The sequence below is a fragment of the Talpa occidentalis genome, unplaced genomic scaffold, assembly GCF_014898055.3.
Source record: "Talpa occidentalis isolate TD23 unplaced genomic scaffold, MPIMG_talOcc4v2.1, whole genome shotgun sequence".
In the NCBI taxonomy this organism is placed as follows: domain Eukaryota; kingdom Metazoa; phylum Chordata; class Mammalia; order Eulipotyphla; family Talpidae; genus Talpa; species Talpa occidentalis.
In genome coordinates, this window is record NW_026555331.1 from 51,218,628 (window position 1) to 51,238,461 (window position 19,834).

General features: G+C 38.0%; 1 protein-coding gene across 3 annotated transcripts in view; it reads left to right on the forward strand.

Moving 5' to 3' along the window:
* Positions 1–2,092: 2,092 nt before the first annotated feature.
* Positions 2,093–19,834, forward strand: part of TRPA1 (transient receptor potential cation channel subfamily A member 1) — a 45,381-nt gene continuing 27,639 nt past the window's right edge. Inside the window, exons 1-10 of one of the 3 annotated variants that reach the window (XM_037505429.1) lie at positions 2,093–2,303; positions 2,385–2,545; positions 2,620–2,667; positions 6,340–6,499; positions 9,818–9,993; positions 13,723–13,830; positions 15,734–15,842; positions 16,311–16,456; positions 17,131–17,267; positions 19,280–19,328. In XM_037505429.1, the coding sequence (XP_037361326.1) occupies positions 2,438–2,545; positions 2,620–2,667; positions 6,340–6,499; positions 9,818–9,993; positions 13,723–13,830; positions 15,734–15,842; positions 16,311–16,456; positions 17,131–17,267; positions 19,280–19,328 (1,041 nt within the window). In that variant the 5' untranslated portion in view covers positions 2,093–2,303; positions 2,385–2,437. The remainder of the gene's footprint in view (positions 2,304–2,384; positions 2,546–2,619; positions 2,668–6,339; positions 6,500–9,817; positions 9,994–13,722; positions 13,831–15,733; positions 15,843–16,310; positions 16,457–17,130; positions 17,268–19,279; positions 19,329–19,834) is intronic. The other 2 variants (XM_054692189.1, XM_037505437.1) reach the window with 2 other exon arrangements.

Below are 19,834 nucleotides of genomic sequence, written 5' to 3' on the forward strand. Positions count from 1 at the left end.
AAATTTGTAATAAAAGTTTATTTTCTCAAAAAAAAGTTTATTTTCTCTAATAATTGTTTCTACTTTGAAATTAAAATAGTGACAAAAAGATTGCATTTGCATTACCGGATATCAATAACTAAACTTAAAAGAGAATAAGATCTTGATTGTAAATGGTCAGGTACTACCTTGTTCCCTTCTACAATATGCATTTTAAAAATGAGGATTTGCAGAAACTTTAAAAAGCAACTCTGCCTATGAAAAAGACATTTTTAATCAATAGGAAGTAATTTAGCTATTAATAAAAAACACTAATGGGAACTCCTGAGAGGTCTTAGGAAGACGCTGATTGAAAAATGCCTGAAGTGGGCAACTCCAGCAAAAGATAAAAGGAAAATTACATAATATTTCTGTCTTTGTTTTCATAAGCAGAAGGTGAGTGTGGGGGTTGTAAAATCTATAGTGTCAGTCATGTATCTTTCAGTTTAAGACAAGAACAAATTTAAAAGAATACATGTTCTGGGGATTGACAATGAGGTACAGAAAAAAGAACACAGAAGGCATTCTGTGAAGATTCTGTGCTGGCAGTTGAAGACCAAGAATATTTCAAAGGAGGAATGGTGGCCACCCTTGGCCCTCTTTCCAGCATGATGTAATTCCCTGGCCCCCACATTAGTCTCTCAAAGCCAACACACACAACCCACTGATGCTTGCTGCCATGGCATGCCCTCTAACCAGCTGCCCAAATAACTTGTCAGATTCCTCCTTATTTTCTTTTTGTAATACTGAATCTTTTCAGCTCAGTGTTAGGAGAAAAACAATTGACCAAAGTAAATGATAATAATAAATAAAAAGTATTAGTATTCCTATGAGAGAGTGCCTTCTTAAAGGGAGGGCCTAATGCAAATAAAATGGTAGGCAGTGACTCAAAGTTATTCTTTATCTCCATCCCCCTGATTCTTGCATTATTTTTCCAAATACATTACCTACTTTATCTAAAAAAATAACAGCAAACTATGTAGCTGATCCCTGCTCTGTACTCCCTGAACAGTCTCTGATGGGAAAACTGCACAGATGGTTCAGATGAAGACTGTATCCTTCACCAGTGTTCCAGCTGGTCACACTCAAGGTTTGATGACTAGTGATAACTGCACTCTTGTCCTTCCAAGGAATTCCATTCCAAGGATGGAATTAATGCCAAACTGACATATGTATCATAAGACTTGGGGGACATTTCCATAGTCTTCAATATCGTCATGACCGCTCTGTCTACTCTTGAGTTTGGTCCAGTGTAATCCCTGGGTCCACAAACCTTTATTTAGTGCCCACTTTATAACAGGTCCTAAATCCATGTGGCTCTTGGAGAGGTACCTGTGATCAGCAGGTGAATATAAACAATCAGGGCCTGTTTAAAGGGGCACATCTATCCAAACCTTTGATAGATGGTCAAAGCTTAGTTCTGTCTGGTGCAGTGTTCTCAGCTTAGGAAGAAAGCTTTTTGCTTTCTAACTTTGTGGCAAACTTTTGAGAGATGCCATTGCCTGTACTTAAGGTAGAACTAACCTCTCCAGTTCAGGGGACACACCTTCCACTCCACAATCTACACCTGTGTGTAGATTAATAAATACAATATAGGCCCATGCAGATAAAAGCTTCCAAACAAAGCTAGCTTGAAATAGCAATCACCGGTCAATACATTGTGTTTAACTTACTAAGGGTTTTCAATCATTCTAAAAAAGAACCCTGAGGCGATTACTATTTGTACCCGCAGTAAATGAGACCTAAGTTCAAAGGGACTTGATCTAGTTGCTCAAATCCATGCCCTTAGCCAATCTCCCTTTTCTTCTGGAAAGCGTTTTTTTTTTTTCCTAATAGCCTAATTACCAAAACAAAGAAGCTTCTAAAAAGAAGCGGACAAGATCTAAGCCCAGGCAAGCGACTTTTTGCTGGAAAAAAAAAATACCCCAACAGATAAAAATCTTCCCAATGCATCTAGTTATCTTCTTTCACCCTCTCCCTCCCTCCTGACCTCCCTGGGGAGATGGGAGGGGGGTTCTTGGAGTTTTATTATAAAAGATCCCCCATTCGCTAGTTCACTCAGACCTCACACCTCTGCGAGGAGAGACCCCTGGAGCTGCAGAGAGGACGGGCAACTTAGGCGCTCAGCCCCAAGCGGTGAGCACCGCACTGGAGGCGCCTCGGCCCCCTGCCTTCTCCCGGCGCCCCTCCAGCTTCCTGAGCTACCAGTAACCTAGACCAGACGACTTCCAGAAGTTTTTCTGGTCTTCCAGAGTGTGCGTTTGTAGCAGCCCGGGGATTGCCAGGTGAGCCAGGGCTGAGAACTCGGGCGGCCCCTCCGCAGCCGCCCACGCCCCAGCCTGGCTCACCGCGCTTTCTCCTCCCAGATACCTGCGCACGTGGGCAGCAGCTGCGCCAGGTGGCATCACGGGTGGGGTCGATGAAGCGCAGTGTGAGGAAGATGCTGCGCCCTGGGGAGAAGGAGCCTCAGGGCGTTGTCTACCAGGGTGTGGAGGACGACATGGACGAATCAAAGGACTCCTTAAAGGTACCCTGGGCGATCGGCTGTGGGGACCGCCCCGAAGTCTGGGCGGGGGTCTGTTCTTAATTTTGTCTTCCTAGGTTCGAAGTTTATTTGCGCGCAGCTTTGGGATGGACATGGCTGGAGAGGTAAGGGCTGCTTGCTTGAGGGTTTGTGAGAGCGGTACCAGAGGAACTCTCAGAATGTGAAAAGGGCGTTTAATGACGCGCCCGCACTTGGTCCTGCCTGCTTGGTCCTTTCTGTTAGCTTGTTTGTTTATTCAGCCTGTTCCGGCCGGTGATGGAGAGACGGAGCCGAAGAGTCCCCGGGACATTTGGCAGAATTAGGCAAGCACTTAAAATCAGGACACTTTCGTGGCATGTACTCATTCACTTAACCTTTTTTGCAGAATTTATTTAGAACCCAGCTGCTAAATGGCTGTATCTAGTAGACATGTAGTTAGTTACTCAAGAGGCACCCTGGCTGGGTGAGGAAGCATTCTTGTCTCATGGAGTGAAACAGAAATCCACACGGCAAGGGAAGTGTTAGAGGGAATGGCAGGATGACCAATTTCTCCTGGGACTGAGGACATCGAGAGAAATTGTGGAGGGGAGACCCTACAAAGATGGGTAGTTGATCTTGAGACTCCTAAAGTCGAGGGGCAGGGAAGTGTTGGGGACATCAGTGTTTTAAGCAGTTCCAGGGACTTTCAGACCGAAGGGCAGCACTGCCTAGCGCCGCCGCAAGATGGCGCAGTCTGAGGGGGAGCCCGGTAGGTGCTCAGAACACTCGCCCCTGGAGTTTTTTGTTTTGTTTTGTTTTGTTTTTTTTTTCCCAGACTGTTGGCAGTGGGAGGTCTCCTTTAAAATGTAAAGATATCATTAAAAGTGTCTTTTCAAACTCCCACCAGAAATCCTTTTCACAGTGGATTCATGTTAACAGTTACCTATGTATATATTCTTTTGTTTACTCACAAAATATATTTTAAAATAATTTTCAAAATAGCACCTGGAGATGTGCCTCACTCTTTTTAGCAGCTTTATAGTAATCACTTCTATAAATATGTCATGCTTTATTTAACCCGTTCTGTATTTGATGGGCACCTGGGTTATATTTGCTTTTGTTTTGCTATTGCACGTGTGATTGAGTGTATTTGTGAGTGTATTGTGGGGTGGTTTTTTTTTTTTGTCTGTCTATTCTTTGTTACCTTCTAGTTGGTATGTCTGTATGTCAAAATTCTAGCAGGATCAGAGGTACATGTAGATGTAAATTTGGTAGAAATTGCCAAATTGCCCTTGAAACAGTTGTCATGAATTGACGCTGTCAATCATGTGTGTGAGCTGGGCTTTTCAAATAAATCAACTAAACCAACAAATCACATCTCCCAAGGTGAGTCTTTCTGTATATCTAAGTTGAATACCTGCTCTTTACCCTTCTAAATATTAGCATGGTAGCCATCACCTTTTGGTCTAATCCAAAGAATGGAGGTCCTGAGTGAATTTCAAGCACTAGGATAGTGTCTTTGGAATCAATATTATGGGATAGGAATTAATTTAAATATTTTGAAAATCACACTGGAAATACTTCCCTAACTTTTTTTTGTGGGGGTGGGGAGGGGTTACCTCCTAGAGATATTTGGTGAAGGATTTCTGTATCACAAAACCTAGTTTTTAACGTTTTTGTTTAATTGTCTTTATTTAGTTTTATTGCCTATGTTCCAGTCAATCCATTTATGTTTTGTAAAACTTTTAGAGGCTATAATAGGTCTTATAGATTGAGAGGATTTATGTATTTATGTATTTTATATTATTACCTGCAGTAATTCTGGAGTATTTCTGTAGCAATCTCTGGGGTGAGAATATTTACAATCAATATATATATATAGAACACTGAGGAGAGTTCGCAATTGTAATGATTTTCTGATGAAAAAGATATTTTGTATAATATTTTCTCCAGCGTGCATTTGCACACACACATGTACACACAGACAGAGAGAGAGAGAGAGAGAGAGAGAGAGACTATTTCAGGAATACTAATAAAATAAAAAAGATGGCAGAGATCTTACAAGATGGGAAATATAGAAAAAGAACCATTGGACTGATGGTTAAAACCTTACCAATGATGTTCTTTTTTAAAAAAAAAAAAGATTTATTTATGCATACAAGAACTGGGGTACAGGCCAGAGGTGTGGGGGGTGAGAGGATTCACCAGAGACAAAGTGAGGAACAGTACAGGTAGACTGACTGAAATACACTGCTGAGGGGAGTAGCAGGCAAGACAGGAGAGGTCTGCTGCACCGTTTGGTTAGCTGCCTGGCTGGCCAGGGATCCAACTGGCTGCAGATAGCTTCACAGTGTTGTGCTTAACCCCTTGTGCCACCAGGGAGGCCCTCAATAACTTTCTTTCAAGAGAATTAATTCTTTAGAATTTCACCTTTCATTTCTTATAATCTCTGACCTTAGTTTCCCTTCTTTTTTGCCCCATTCTGGCTTATATGCATTTCATTATAACAACCCTAAAACAGATATATTTGATAACTCCATTTTATTTTTTTTTCAGAAAGTTTTTTTTTTTTTTTTTTAAGATTTATTTATTTATTTATACAAGCACTGGGTACAGTCAGAAGCATGGGAGGGTGAGAGAATTCACCAAGCCAGAGTGGGGAGCAGAGCAGGCAGAAAGACCGAAGCACACTGCTGAGGGGAGCAGCGGGCGGCAGGAGAGGTCTGCGCGCCATGTGGGACCCTCCTCCAGTGGCCGGGGAGCAGCCGGGGATCGAACTAGTGCTGCTGAGGCTTCTGGCAGCTTCACAACCCAGCGCTCAACTGCTGCACCACCGGGGAGGCCCGATATCTCCATTTTAAAAGAGTTAGAACCAGCTTCTTTAAAAGTGATCCGATCTGTTATGTTCTATATCTTGTCATTTATATTCATGCAGTGTAGAACCCAGAGAAATATAGGACTATATACGAGTAGATACAGAGCATAGCAGACTAGATCACCGTCATTCTGTGACATTAAAAAACTACTTTGAAAGAACATGTACTAGTTTGCCTATTTGGCATCCTTGACTTGCTTTCAGAGCTTTAACGAATCTTCAGTCTGAGTTAACCTATATCATATACTGAATACATACTATTTATTAATCTGGTGAGCTTGTATAAAGTACTAGATGGTAATTTGTCATTATGAATTCAGCAGTGTCTGAATCTAGTGCTTACTCTTAAGAGTTTATAAATTGGGTGTGTGTTAAGATCACAGCTTGAGCAGACCTTTATGTTGCTCTTCCTGGTACTGTAGGGCAGATGACCTTACCTTTGGTAACCAAATATCAGAATATCTAGTTCAGTATCATTTTGTCATCCCTGAACTCATGTGTGATTAAGTAACACCATCATATCTCAATAGTGTAAAAATTTTAGCAATGGAATAATGTGTGTCATTCATATTTGTTGACAACACCTAAATATTCATTTACAAATATAGGTAGGAATTCTAGAAGCAACTTTTAATAAAAACCTTGTCATCCAATTAAAGTACAATTAAATATGATTATAATTAATGGCTTTGAAAATTCTTAATTTTCTGTATAGAACAGATATTAAAAATTCTTTGTTGAATAGGGAAATAGATTGCCAGTTAACATAAATGTTTAGGCATTTACTTGCACCTTCCATATGTCTATAAGCACTTTGTATACTTAAAAAAGTATTTTTAACCTCATTGTAAGCCTGGGAGTTTTAGATAATAACCTTTTAACTATTAACTTACAGTAAGAAGTTTTACCTGTGTTTTATTGTGGTGACAATTTTTGTTTCTAGGTGGTTTTTGAAGGAAGTGCATGTGGATTGAAAAAACTTATGAAGAAAAGAAGGCCATGTAGAAAATATGAAGATATGAATGCCTCCCCTTTGCATTATGCTGCAGAAGAAGGCCAAATTCAGCTGATAGAGATGATCATCAATGACTCCTGTTGTGATGGTAAGAAAATGTTACATTGAGAGCTATATAAATCTATCATCCCATTAGATCCATTGGAAGAGTGGTATGAAGTGACTCTGAAGGGTAGGCAATATCTGGATTATAAAGGGCCTGAATATCCCACTCAGGAATGTGGTTTTCAATATAGACCATTGCTGTTCAGTCCTTTCCATTGAAATACTACACAAGAAATTGCAGAGATCTTGAACATTCCACAGCAAGAGCAGATTTTCTTTGATTCTCTATGATAGATAATAAAAATTTCTAAATACCTTATGTAATCTTCTCTACTATTTCTACTGAGGTTACTCTATACTTACAAATTCATTAACATTGGAAAAAAAATGGCATTCCAAGAAGATATAACATTCTCTCTTCACCCCAGCTTTGTACACAAATAAAGAATATGAATGCCATAAAGATTTAAGCAGTGTGAATGTGTGATAAAACCTATGTTATTTAAGATGATTCTGTCACTATTGTCAAAGAAGGGTTGGAGTAGAAGCCAGTTAAAAAGCTATTTAAGTACTGAAGAGAATATGAGTCCACCAGAGTTTTGAGGCTGGAATAAGGAAAAAGGGAGAGATTCAGGATCTTGTTTGCCTGTAGATTTGGTAGTGCTTGCAGTGTGGAGGTTTCTCAAAAGACTAAAAATGGATCTTCCACATAGTCCAGCAGTTTCACTCCTGTGTATCTACCCCAAAGATACAAAAACACTAATTTTAAAGGAACCTGCACCCCTATGTTCACAGTAGCATTTTTTATAATAACCAGATATGAAAACAACCTACATACCCCAAAACATATGAATGGATCAAAAAAATGTGGTATGTATATGTGTGTGTGTGTGTGTGTGTGTGTGTGTGTGTATCAAGAAGATGTGCTGTGTGTGTGACCCTTGAAAGCTAGCTATAGAACTGAAGCATCTAGAGGGGTAAGGGTGTTGGGTAGGAGTAAGAACACAGATGGAAGGAAGCACAATAGCATTGTACTATGGGTGATTTTGTAGCAGATACTCTACAGTGGCAATACCTGATGGGGAGGATCATAATGTTATCTCAATTAAAAGAATAAAATAATGAACTATAAAGTTTGGATGCAAAGAGTAAGTAGAAAGAGGTTGAAATGACTTTGAGATTCCTAATTAAAAGATTAAGCTAATGGTATAAACATCCAGAAAAAGAGGTACATAAGAAAACAGAAGAAAAGTGAGCCTAAAGATGTGAAGGCATAAGAAATTTGATTTTGATCATACTGAGTTTGGAAAGTTCCAGGGACAGTTACTTAGAAATACAATATCTGGTAGACAACTAGAAATAGAAAAAGGAAAGGCACCAACCTACTGAGCCATTATTGCATAAGGAAGTAGCTGAGACTATGGAAATGCATGAAAACCTTTTAAGAGACCATGCAATTTCTAACAAAGGTAGTTGGGAGTATTTCACCAACACTAAGGGACAAATGGTAGAGGAAAAGGCAGTAAAAGGCTGAAGAAGAGACTTCTGTGTAGGGGGTTGATGAGACATGAGCCAGGAGAGAAGTTTTTGGGAAAGATGAAGTAAAATGATCAATTGCCACAATGAGAGAAAGTAGGAAAGTCACAATAACTCCTATATTAGATCTGAATAAGCTTTATTAAACTAATTTTTGAAAAGTGCTAGAGATAAAAGCCAAATTCAAGATTTTTAATCAGTGAATGAGAAATTTGTAAGTTAAGGTATCTCTTTAAGTTTGGTACTGAATGGAACACTTTATTTTGATCACACAGAATGGCCAAAGGATACATATGTAAGTGTGTATGACTTGGTTGTGTCAGTGTGTGTGGGAAGGTGTGTATATGTTTAAAAATGAGGCTCTTGAATGAATGAAAGGATATATTGGAGAGAGATTTTTTTAAAGAAGAGAAATAGGAAATGTGGCTGCATCTTGGTTGCAGATATTATAAATGATTCCCAGTCATATTTATGAGTGAGAACATTTCCCTTTCCTCAGACATAAAAGTATATGGCCTCTAACTAAAATGGTTGATAAAATAAACAGTCATGTCTGTTTTAGAACTGATGCTATAGTATGAAAGTTATATTCTTATACTGAGCTTACAGGGTAAATAGTAAAATATATTTTATTGCAGAAATATACAAGGGAAAGGTGTGTGGGATCAGGGTCTCAAGTCTGTAATTCTAGTTATTAGTGGTGTGTCATTCTTTTGATTCAGATATTTTGAACCATTGCTATGAGTCAAGCACTCCACTAATGTCTTTTTTTTAAAATAAATTTTATTTTTATATTCCCCATACAATTGCAATCCCCTTATTTTGACCCCAATCCCTCCCCTCCCCACCCCCTACCCCCCATAGAGTGTCTCTGGCTCATAGTTGTTTGTTGATTTTGATTTTCACTTTCTTATAGTTATTCATTTTCCTGGTCCCTTATTTAAGTTTTCTAGATTCCTGCCATGAGTGAGACCATCCGGTATTTTTCTTTTTCTTTGTGGCTTATTTCGCTGAGCATGATCCCTTCCAGCACCATCCATGTTGCTGCAAATTGCATGTGTTTATCTTTTTTGAATGCTGAGTAATATTCCATGGTGTGTATGTACCACATCTTCTTGATCCAGTCATCTGTTTTTGGGCTAATGTCTTTGGAGACATAACTTAAAATATTCCTCTGAACAGTATTACACATTGCAAAATACATATACATCCTTCTCCTCCATCTATTTCCTGCCTCTCCCTTCCCTTTCTTTTCTTTCCCCTCCTTTCCCCTCCCTTTCCATTTTTCCCTTGTCCTCCCCTTCCTATTTGAATATGAAAAAACTGACGTTCAAAAAGGTAATTTAGAGAGCTCCTTAATAGGGATGTAACACTGGTAAATTTCGAACCTCTCTAGGCTTCATCTATCTTGACTTTTTCTTATCTTTGTGAAAAAGGGTCAAGGTGCCTTGTGGGCTGTTAGAGGGTTGAATGAAATAATGGTTGTATGGAACCTAGTAGAGTGCCTGGCACATGGGTTAATATTTTACAACAACTCCCAAATTCATACCACAGATAAAAACATGTGGCAATAGGAGGATCTATTTCTTGTGTGTGCTAGGGACTGTCATTTCACTCATCAACAAAGTCAGCACCACAGTTCTGTGCCTCTTCTCAGATGTCCATTAGATGTTTCTTGAGAACCAAAGCTATATTTTTATTTTTCATAAGGAAGGTAAAGCATTATTGTAGCATTTAGCACTGAGTTTTGAAGTGAATTGACATGCAGTGGGGGTTTCAAACAGTACGAGAACAGTCTAACCCATATATTTGTGTCTTTTTCTAGTTCTGAATGTGATGGACAATTTTGGAAATACCCCTCTGCACTGGGCGGCAGGAAAAAACCAAGCTGAAAGTGTGAAGTTTCTTCTTAGCAAAGGAGCCAACCCAAACCTCCGAAACAACAACATGATGGCGCCCCTCCACCTAGCTGTGCAGGGCTTGCATAATGAGGTGGTGAAGGTAAGGATGTTGGCAGGCTCCCAGGGCACTGACCCTCACAGCATGGGTTGTGCCCATGGCCAGCTGTCTCTGGGCTGGCATGGCCAACCTAAGTTGGCAGAGCAATGCAATGTAATGATTACACTATTAGCTTTATTTCCAACCACGTGGTGATGGTGAGAGAGATGGCAGTGATAATATTATTAGTTTTACCTTGACTGAGTAATTCTTATGTACCAAGCATCTTAGAGCTTTGTAGGCTTTAGTTGCTTTAATCTTCATATAAAAATATTAAACAAAAGTATGAAGTATGACTATTATCCCTACTTCCTAGCTTAGGAAATGAAATCACAGAGAGAAATACTTTGCCTAATGTTGCATAACTGCTAAAGGCCAAAATTAGGAACTTTGTTTTCATCTTTGTGTTTGCAAGTTAAGGCACTATCACTTTTACTTGACTTATTAGAATTATTAAAATTAAGACATGATTGATTATAAGTGAAAATGGATTCCTCAATGAATGTTTTTGAAGAATTATTGATTATACCATAATATGTGAGTTAAATCATTTATCAATGATGAATGAGAATTATCTAGCCTCAGATACAGGGAGGATGAGTTAACTAGTAGAACTTCAGAACATTGGAATTCTGAGGGACTCATTTGGTCCTTTACATCATATTAAAACTTATTTTGTATAAAAATCTTCAAAGAGATTTAGGGGTATTCACAACCTCCATGCTCTCTCTAGTACAAACGCCTTTCTCTCCAGTCACTGATTCCTTTAAGTCAGGCTTAGAGGACATGAGGGGAGCCCCCTTTCTGCTTTTCTGTTGTACCTTATATACAACTCTGTTGTAATTCTTAACACATGTAATATAATACAATCAAATATAATGTGCTTTTCTCCCCCTCTGACTGTTTATCCTTGAAGGATGTTGAGTAATTTTAATATGTTCAGTTCTCAGCACTACTGAGTGAGTGAATAAATGAATGTGTAAATGGGGGTTCTTGCTGAAAGAGAAGGGGAGAGTTGAGTGAGAGAAGCCCCTCAAGGAAGTTATTGGAAAGGCTTTTGGCAATACCGTTTCTTAAATGTCTGCGTTTTTCATGAGCCAGGTGCTGCCTGTACATCATCTGAGTTCAGAGAGCCCTCAGACATGTCAGCTGTTTCTCCAAGGAGCTCTTATGCTTCCTCTGAGGCTCTTTTGAAGAAAAATGCACATTGACTTAATTAACCTTGGCTATAAAGCATGGTTTGGGAATTCAAAGACAGGATAACAATTGAAAAGGTTATTGTAAATTAGAAATCTGAAATCCTCAGACTCACAAATATAGAAAGTTGATATCATATAGAAATAGAAAAAGAAAGTTTAGAAATAAACCGACATTGATTTTAAAATAGACGGTGGGTATAACAAAGATTCTCCTGGGTGATGTGTGAACAAGAAGAAAAATAGGGTTATAAGAGAATTGAAATTAATTGCTTTACTTTAATTTGGTCTTACCAGTTATAACTCCATCAAATATACTTTCAAACCCCTCTGCTTCACCAAAGGTGAAGAGAATAGAATAAGGAGGAAGAAATTGTGTTGTGTCTCCTTATGTTCTTGCAAGTAGCCATCGTCTGCCAATTCTGTCCATGGGTCAGGTCTCTGCCCGACTAGCTCTTGCCAGTTTAAAATGCTTTTCCTTTGTCTGCTCTGCCACTTCCCTCCATCATTCCCAATCTTCTACTGCTTCTCATGAAGCAGTGAAGTGAAAAAAAATTGTTACCTCAAGCTCTTGCCCAGAGGGCCTGAGGCACAGGGACCTGGGATTTAGAAGGTAGCCTTGTTTTTCTATAGCCTGCAGGCCTTGGGGCTTAACTTCAAAGTATCCAGTGGTTGACCTTCTCCTGAGGCTCCTTCATTTCTCATCAGAGGGATCCCTGGAGGCCACACCTGCAGACCTTCCAGACTTGCTCTGTCTTGAGTAAATTTGAAATGGGCACACAGTTTAGTTGCTCTCTCTGGGACCCTTGCCACCAATAATTTAACATGACTGTGTGAAAGATGGTACTTATGGTAGTACAGCAATAACAACCTAACAGATGCTAGCGATCTCCAACTCCAAAGGGCAAAAAGAAATATCGGGCCTTCCCTGGGGGCGCAGTAGTTGAGTGCTGGGCTGCGAAGCTGCCTGCAGCCTCTGCAGTGCTGGGTCAATCCCCAGCCAACGTGGAGGGTCCCACATGGTTGCCAGACCTCTCCTGCCGCCTGCTGCTCCCCTCAGCAGTGTGTTTCGTCGGTCTGTCTGTTTTGTTCCCCGCTCTGGTTCTGGTGAATCCTCTCACCCTCCCGTGCTTCTGACTGCACCCCAGTTCTTGTATAAATAAATAAATAAATCTTAAAAAAAAAAGAAAAATCTCCTGCTATAGACTTTGGTGAGTTTCCTATACATGTGAATCTAGAGTTTTGTCAAATGACAAAACTAAAATAAATTAGTAATGAGTTTGATGTCCTTTAATCAAGGTTGCTGACATATCAGGGTACATTCTATAAAATGTAGTTCTGTTAGGAGCTTGTGTGATTTAAAAAAAGCCAAAGTGTGTAAGACACAACTTGTTCAATAAACTCTTATTAAATAATTTAATTGTAAGCATGTCATAGTTTTATAGTCTTGTTGCAAGACAACTCAAAAGATTTTTCTCTAGAGAGTTAATTATATTAGATAAATATTGTTTGATTTAATAGCAAAAAAATACTGGTTAAAGATCTATAGATTCTTGGCCAGTAAGCAGCTGGAAGATGAGGAAGGAATGGGTCTTGGATTAAATCTTATTAGAAAATTGCTTAAGCGTATTATAAGGAAAGCTAATTTCTTACATCATGAAAACAGTTTCTGTTTCAGACTAAATTTGAACTAATTGAGTTAAGCTATACCAGTGTTATATGAAACTCCTTTCTCTGCTGAAGAGAATGGAGTTTTAATTGCCATTTCCCAGAATGCTCGCAATGTAATTAATATTTATTTATTTATTTACACAAGCACTGGGTACAGTCAGAAGCGTGGGAGGGTGAGAGAATTCACCAGAACCAGAGTGGGGAGCAGAGCAGGCAGAAGGACTGAAGTACACTGCTGAGGGGAGCAGCGAGCCAGGCAGGAAAGGTCTGCATGCCATGTGGGACCCTCACAGGCGGCCGGGGATCGAACCGGCGCTGCAGAGGCTGCGAGCAGTTTCGCATCCCAGCGCTCAACCGCTGCGCCACCAGGGGAGGCCCTTACAATGTAATTAAAAGAAAAATGACTAGAGAATAAAGAGACCATTTTCTCCCTTTTTCCACCCTCCTACCCTCCCTTAGTCTTTCTTTCTTTCTCTTCTCCCTTCTCTTCCTCCTTCCCAACCCACACATTCCAGATGACTCCACAAATTTGTTTTTTGTAGATGTTAGTTAACATTGCTCACTCAACACAAGTATAAAATGAGCTATGTTAACTAGTATCTTCAATTCCTAGTCTATTTCCACTTCCAAAATTCAATATTTCTTAATTGATATGATAAAGAAATTAAAATTATTTCATCTATTTGAGAAATGTAATACCTACCCAAGATATTTAAGATTTTGTGCCAGATTCTGTGAGAGATGGGTGAAGGAAGATAAAGACATGGTCCCTGAATCCTAGAGCTTATATTCAAGTTGAAGTCAAGTACCTTTTTTGCAAACCTGCAAGTTAACTTTTTGATAATTATTCCTCTCTTTTGTATAGGTCTTGACTGATCACAGCAGTACTAATCTTAATTTGGAAGGAGAAAATGGAAACACAGCTGTGGTGATTGCCTGTTCCAAAGACAATATTGAAGCACTACAAATTTTGGTTTGTACTTTAATCATATTTTTGTTTTTGTTGTCTTCAAAGAAAATGATCAAAATTCTAGAAATAGTTAAAATCACACACTTCTGTAGATTTTATAAGTTCTTTTAAAATTCATGGAAAAAATTTCATTTCAGTTAAGTTTTTTATAGCAAATTAATTTTATGAAGCAAATGTAATTCCAATATTTGATCATTTTCCTCAAAAAAGATATGTAATCTTTTTTTAAAAAAAAAATATTTATTTATTTATGCATACAAGAACTGGAGTACAGGCCAGAGGTGCAGAGGGGTGAAAGGATTCACCAGAGACAGAGTGGGGAACAGAACAGGCAGATCTACTGAAATACACTTCTGAGGGGAGCAGCTGGCAAGACAGGAGAGGTCTGCTGTACCTGTGGGTCACCTCTCTGGCTGTGGATCGAACTCATGCTGTAGTGGCTGTGGATAACTTCATAGTTCTGTGTCTTAACCCCTTGCACCACCAGGGAGGCCCCTGTAATCATTTTAAATTAAACATATAGACAGAAATATTAAAAATACTAGCAAATTACTGATTGAAATAATTAAGAGTCACATGCAACATCTTGATGTCTTTATCCAGGAAATACATCTATATATCTATATAGTAATATCTATTGCACCTCAGTTGGCCTTTAGAGACAAAACATATGATTATATCCACCTATTTATGTTTTAATGGAAATAAATTTATCTTGTCAAGTATTCTTACAAGTGTATAAGGAAAATACAATGCACTATAGAAAATTGGCAAGGAACACAAAGTTTAATTAATTTCTCTAATAATCAGAGAAATAGATTAAAGCAATGATATATCTTTTTGTCTCAATTTGCAATGTTGAAAACACTGTTGACATAATTCAGTGTTAGAAAAATTTTGATGAGTCAGGGAATTTCATTAACTGTGGAAGTAATACTTTTGCACTCAACAATTTCATTTCTTGAAAGCTTCCCAAGGATATAATAAAAACATCATTGAACTATATATAAGAGGGAAGGAAACTAAAAATTGACATTCAATAATAAGGACTCATCATATGTTTAGAACTTTCTGTACTCCAAAATGGGATATGTACTTGACAGATTCATAATTTTAAAAATATTAATAAATAAACATTGTTTTGAATGGCATGATCCACCAGTATACATATAAAAATTACTTTTGCAAAGAAATGAGACAAAAAAGTATTATTTTCTGAAATATAAACCAATGCTATTCCTAGACGGCAAGATTACAAAAGATATTGTTTCTTCACACATTACTGCTTTTCCAAAATCTTTCCTTTTGTGAGAATAAAAGGTACTCAAAGTAAATCTGAAGTGCAATGACCTATAAAAAGAGATAGTTGAAAATGATTGATGCAGAGGTCAAAGTAGTACATGATTCAGTTCTTCAAACATCTTTTTAGTAAAAAGATTTTTAATAGTAAAAATGCCGGATTTTCAAAGTTTAGGAAAAGTAAATCATTTACTATTTCTACACTAATGAAATTAAATGATTCTGGCAAATGTTACCTCTTTATTTGATTAAGTACTTGAGAATAAGTATGGGAGGGGTCATGGCAAAGTTTTTTAAAAATCTCATTAATCTCATTGAAAGATGTATTTATTTAGTTCACTGAGGTATTAAGAGTGTTAATTTTGTATCTACTTTTTTATTTCATCTTTGAAAATTTTTAACTGTCTCTGTTTCAGAATCTTAGCCCAGTTCCCAAATTACCTTTTATCTAGATTTTATATCATATGGAACTTTTCTGTGTAGTTTTACATAGGCATAGAATTGTGAAATCATCTGGGAGATGCATGTAAATTCTTGTCTACCCTTGTGATTTTGGGTTTTACTTGAGTCAATTTGAGTTTTTTAAAAATTCTTTCCTTTTCTCCAGTTAAATAAAGGAGCTAAGCCATGTAAATCAAATAAATGGGGATGTTACCCAGTTCACCAGGCTGCATTTTCAGGTGCCCAGAGATGCATGGAAATAATATTAAAGTATGGTGAGTAGAGGTTTTCCTACATCATATATTATAAGATACCTATTATGGTGAATGCTATCAATTTCATAAAAATACTTAACAAAATTTATGTGTGGGCTTTATAGAAGTCTAAAACAAGTCTTTACTGAAAAATGTTGTATTTGTTGGGCCTCCCCTGGTGGCGCAGGTGGTTGAGCACCGTGCTATGAAGCTGTCCGCAGTCTCTGCAGCGCCGGTTCGATCCTAGCCAGCCGGGGAGGGTCCCACATGGTGCGGCAGACCCCTCCTGTCTCCCCTGCTGCTCCCTCAGCAGTGTATTTCGTCAGTCTGCCTGTTCTGTTCCCTGCCCTGTCTCTGGTGAATCCTTTCACCTTCCCGACGCATCTGGCCTGTACCCCAGTTCTTGTATGAATAAATAAATAAATATTTTTTTAAAAAGTTGTATTTGTTTATAATATTTGTTATCTTGAGTTTTATTTTCTTCTAAAGGTGAAGAACATGGATATAGAAGACAATCTCATATTAACTTTGTGAATAATGGGAAATCTAGCCCGCTCCACATGGCAGTTCAAAGTGGTGACTTGGGAATGATTAAAATGTGCCTGGATAATGGTGCCAAGCTGGACATGATGGAGGTAAATGTTTATTTGTTTCATGATGCTATAATTTTAAAATTGTTATTAAATTATTTTTAAAAATGATGTATAGTTCTTTTATAGTTTTATATATTTATAGCTCTTTTGTATAATTTTCCCACGATACTATAATTTTAGAATTGTTATTAAATTATTTTCCAAAATGATTTATAGCTCTTTCATAGTTAGTTTACATTGATATAAATATTATTTCCTGCTATTGATGTAGAAGCATGGTAAGAGAATTTCTCAGATTTTTTAAGTTCTTTTTTTCTTTTTTTATTATATTAATTTTTTTATTTTTTACATCATTGTTCATTTTTTAAACAATATTTGCTTCCCCCTACCCTCTCAGGTGTAGTCCCCATAGAGTTTAACTTCTCAAATTTTTAATTTCTATTAAAGATTTTGAGTGCTACTCAAAACAATTGAAAAGAGAACACATAAAGAGTAATCATGGTGATGCTGATAGTGGAAGCGCTGGCAGGACTGGGAAGGACCTTAAGATTGCAAGGAAGCAAATTGCCAGCTGTGATTTTTATATTAATGCTTTTCAATACATAAAATTACTATTCCTCATCTTAAATTCCATATTCCATGATTTTGTTGATGTAGGAAGAAAAGCTAAATTGAGAGTTTAAACATTGATTCTGATAACAGTCACCTCTTTACAGAATGGCAAGTGCACAGCCCTTCATTTTGCTGCCACCCAGGGAGCCACTGAGATTGTTAAATTGATGATATCTTCCTACACTGGCAGCAGTGATATTGTCAATGCAGTGGATGGAAATCAGGAGACACTGCTTCACAGGCAAGTTTTCTGCCTGTCATCCTGGGTACTGTGCACAGGAATTTAAAAACTTTTAAGTGATTCCAGTGTTTAACCAATTTAGAAATGCAGTGATCTGGGTATAGTTAAATGTGTTCATTTAGACATGGTTTTAATATACAAATATGCCCCAAAAGGAATTATTTTAGGAAAATAGGTCTATCCACTTGACCCATAAGTATGCTTAGCCTGATGACTACTAGGCTGGAATACTCAGCTTGGATTGGCTGGTATTTCTTGTACCAGTTCAGCCCAATTCAGATGAAGGTAATTCTGACCTACAATCATGGAATCTCTTTATAATAACCAGTGGCATCTGAAATTTGTCTTGAATTCAAAGAAAAGTTTTCCCTTTGGGATACACTTCCCTTTATTACTGTGATGCAAAGATCTAAGTATATTGTTTTAGTTGAAACAGTGAGCTTTGGAGTAAGAAGCATGGGGCTCAGCCCTACCTGACTATGTTACCTTTGACAGGTCATTTAAACTTTGCAAGCCTCCATTCATTCCAGATCTCTTGACAATTTGCATTTTTTATGGACTCCTAGTACTGATGCTACTGGTCTGCAGCAAACTTTCACTAGCAAAGCTAGACTGGGGAAGAATAAGAACAAATCAAATGGGCCCTTAATGTTGTTCTTAAAATTAATAATTTAAATACAATTTAAATATAATACAGTATCTTGTGAATTTGGGTGAAAATTGGGAAGCTGATTCCAAGATTTATATACAAAAGCTAAGAAAAGCTGAGGTAACAGTGAGTAGGAACAAAGAAATGGATTTGCAATCAGAAACAAAGGTTTTTTTTTTAAGATTTATTTTATTTATTTATGCATACAAGAGCTGGGGTGTAGGTCAGAGGGGGAGGTGAGAGGAATCACCAGAGATAGAATGGGGAGTAGAACAGGCAGATTTGACTGAAATGCACTGCTGAGGAAAGCAGCGGACAGGACAGGAGAGGTCTGCTGAGCCATGTGTGTCCCTGGCCAGGGGATTGAACTTGTGCTGGAGTGGCTGCCAAAAGCTTAATAGTGCTGAGACTTAACCCCTTGTGCCACCAGGGAGGCCCAGTAACAAAGTTTTTAAATCATTAGTGTTAACATTTGTTATAGTGGTATTATAGATAGAACGTTTTATTTGCTTTATTCATTAATATCACCCTTGTGATTAGGTGTGATGTAATACCAAAATGACTTCCGTTCTCCTGATGATTTGTTTGACTTCATAAAACTGTAAGAGAGCTAACACTGCCTTGACAACTTTTGCCTAAGAGGCAGCATTTTGAACATTGCAGATGAATTTTAGGCACACATTGCATGAAACCTATTACTTTCCATATTTACAGTGATAACACCCTGAACTTTTCTATTTTCAGTTGTTAGTATAGATGTTACTGCTCACTTCAGATCATCTTCTTAAAGGTTTTACATGGAGAAAATGGAATGGGCTTTATAAAAGATGAGGAAGAAAATCTTAATGATGTATTTATTTGATCTTTTTCACTCCTGCTATTTTTAAAATATTACCCTAATCAGATCAATTAGAAATTATAAAAGGTGATTAATTCTCTAGCATTTTATCATTAAATGATTTTTTTTATTTTATTATTTTTTTTTTTTATAGAGGCATGTTTTTTTGTTTTTGTTTATACATGCACTGGGTACAGTCAGAAGCGCGGGAGGGTGAGAGAATTCACCAGAGCCAGAGCGGGGAGCAGAGCAGGCAGAAGGACCAAAGTACACTGCTGAGGGGAGCAGCGGGCGGCAGGAGAGGTCTGCGCGCCATGCGGGACTCTCCTCGGGTGGCCAGGGAGCAGCCGGGGATCGAACCGGCGTCACAGAGGCCGAGGGCAGCTTCGCAACCCAGCGCTCAACCGCTGCGCCACCGGGGAGGCCCTCATTAAATGATTTTTAAATTGACTTTAAAAATCTGGTAACTCTGTGTTATGTTTATATCAACAGTACCTTAATATGCTTATTATTCTCTTTCTACAGAGCCTCATTATTTGATCACCATGAACTAGCAGAATACTTAATCTCAATGGTAACTATTCCATTGACATGTTTATTTTTATTTCATATAAAATTTTTTAATTTCATAATGTGCATTTGCAAAAATGAATCAAATTTTAAATTCTTGCTTATCAGCAAAAACATTTACTAAAAGCTGATTGACATCTTTGCAATTGTTGTGTATGACTACATAATGGCCAAACTTAGTTACCATGAAGTTAGAAGCACCAAAACCTATACTCAATATACGTATCCATGTTTTTAGTGTCGGGAGTTGGTGGATCCCTGGCAAGGAAAACTCTTTGCCTTTCAGCTAGACTAAGAGAATGTTAGCTTGGTGACCCCCTTCAGAGCAGGTGGCTTTAAAGGGGAAGCTGGCCAGGTAGCAGGCGTCACCTTCACTTTCCAATGTAAAGTTCTACCCTGGCCACTTCCATGCCATCTTTAAAAGAGTGAAAAACTGAAAACATAAAAATATTGTCCAAGGTTTGTTACAACCGAAAGGTTTTTCACTCTACAGAGGATTTTGAGTTAAAT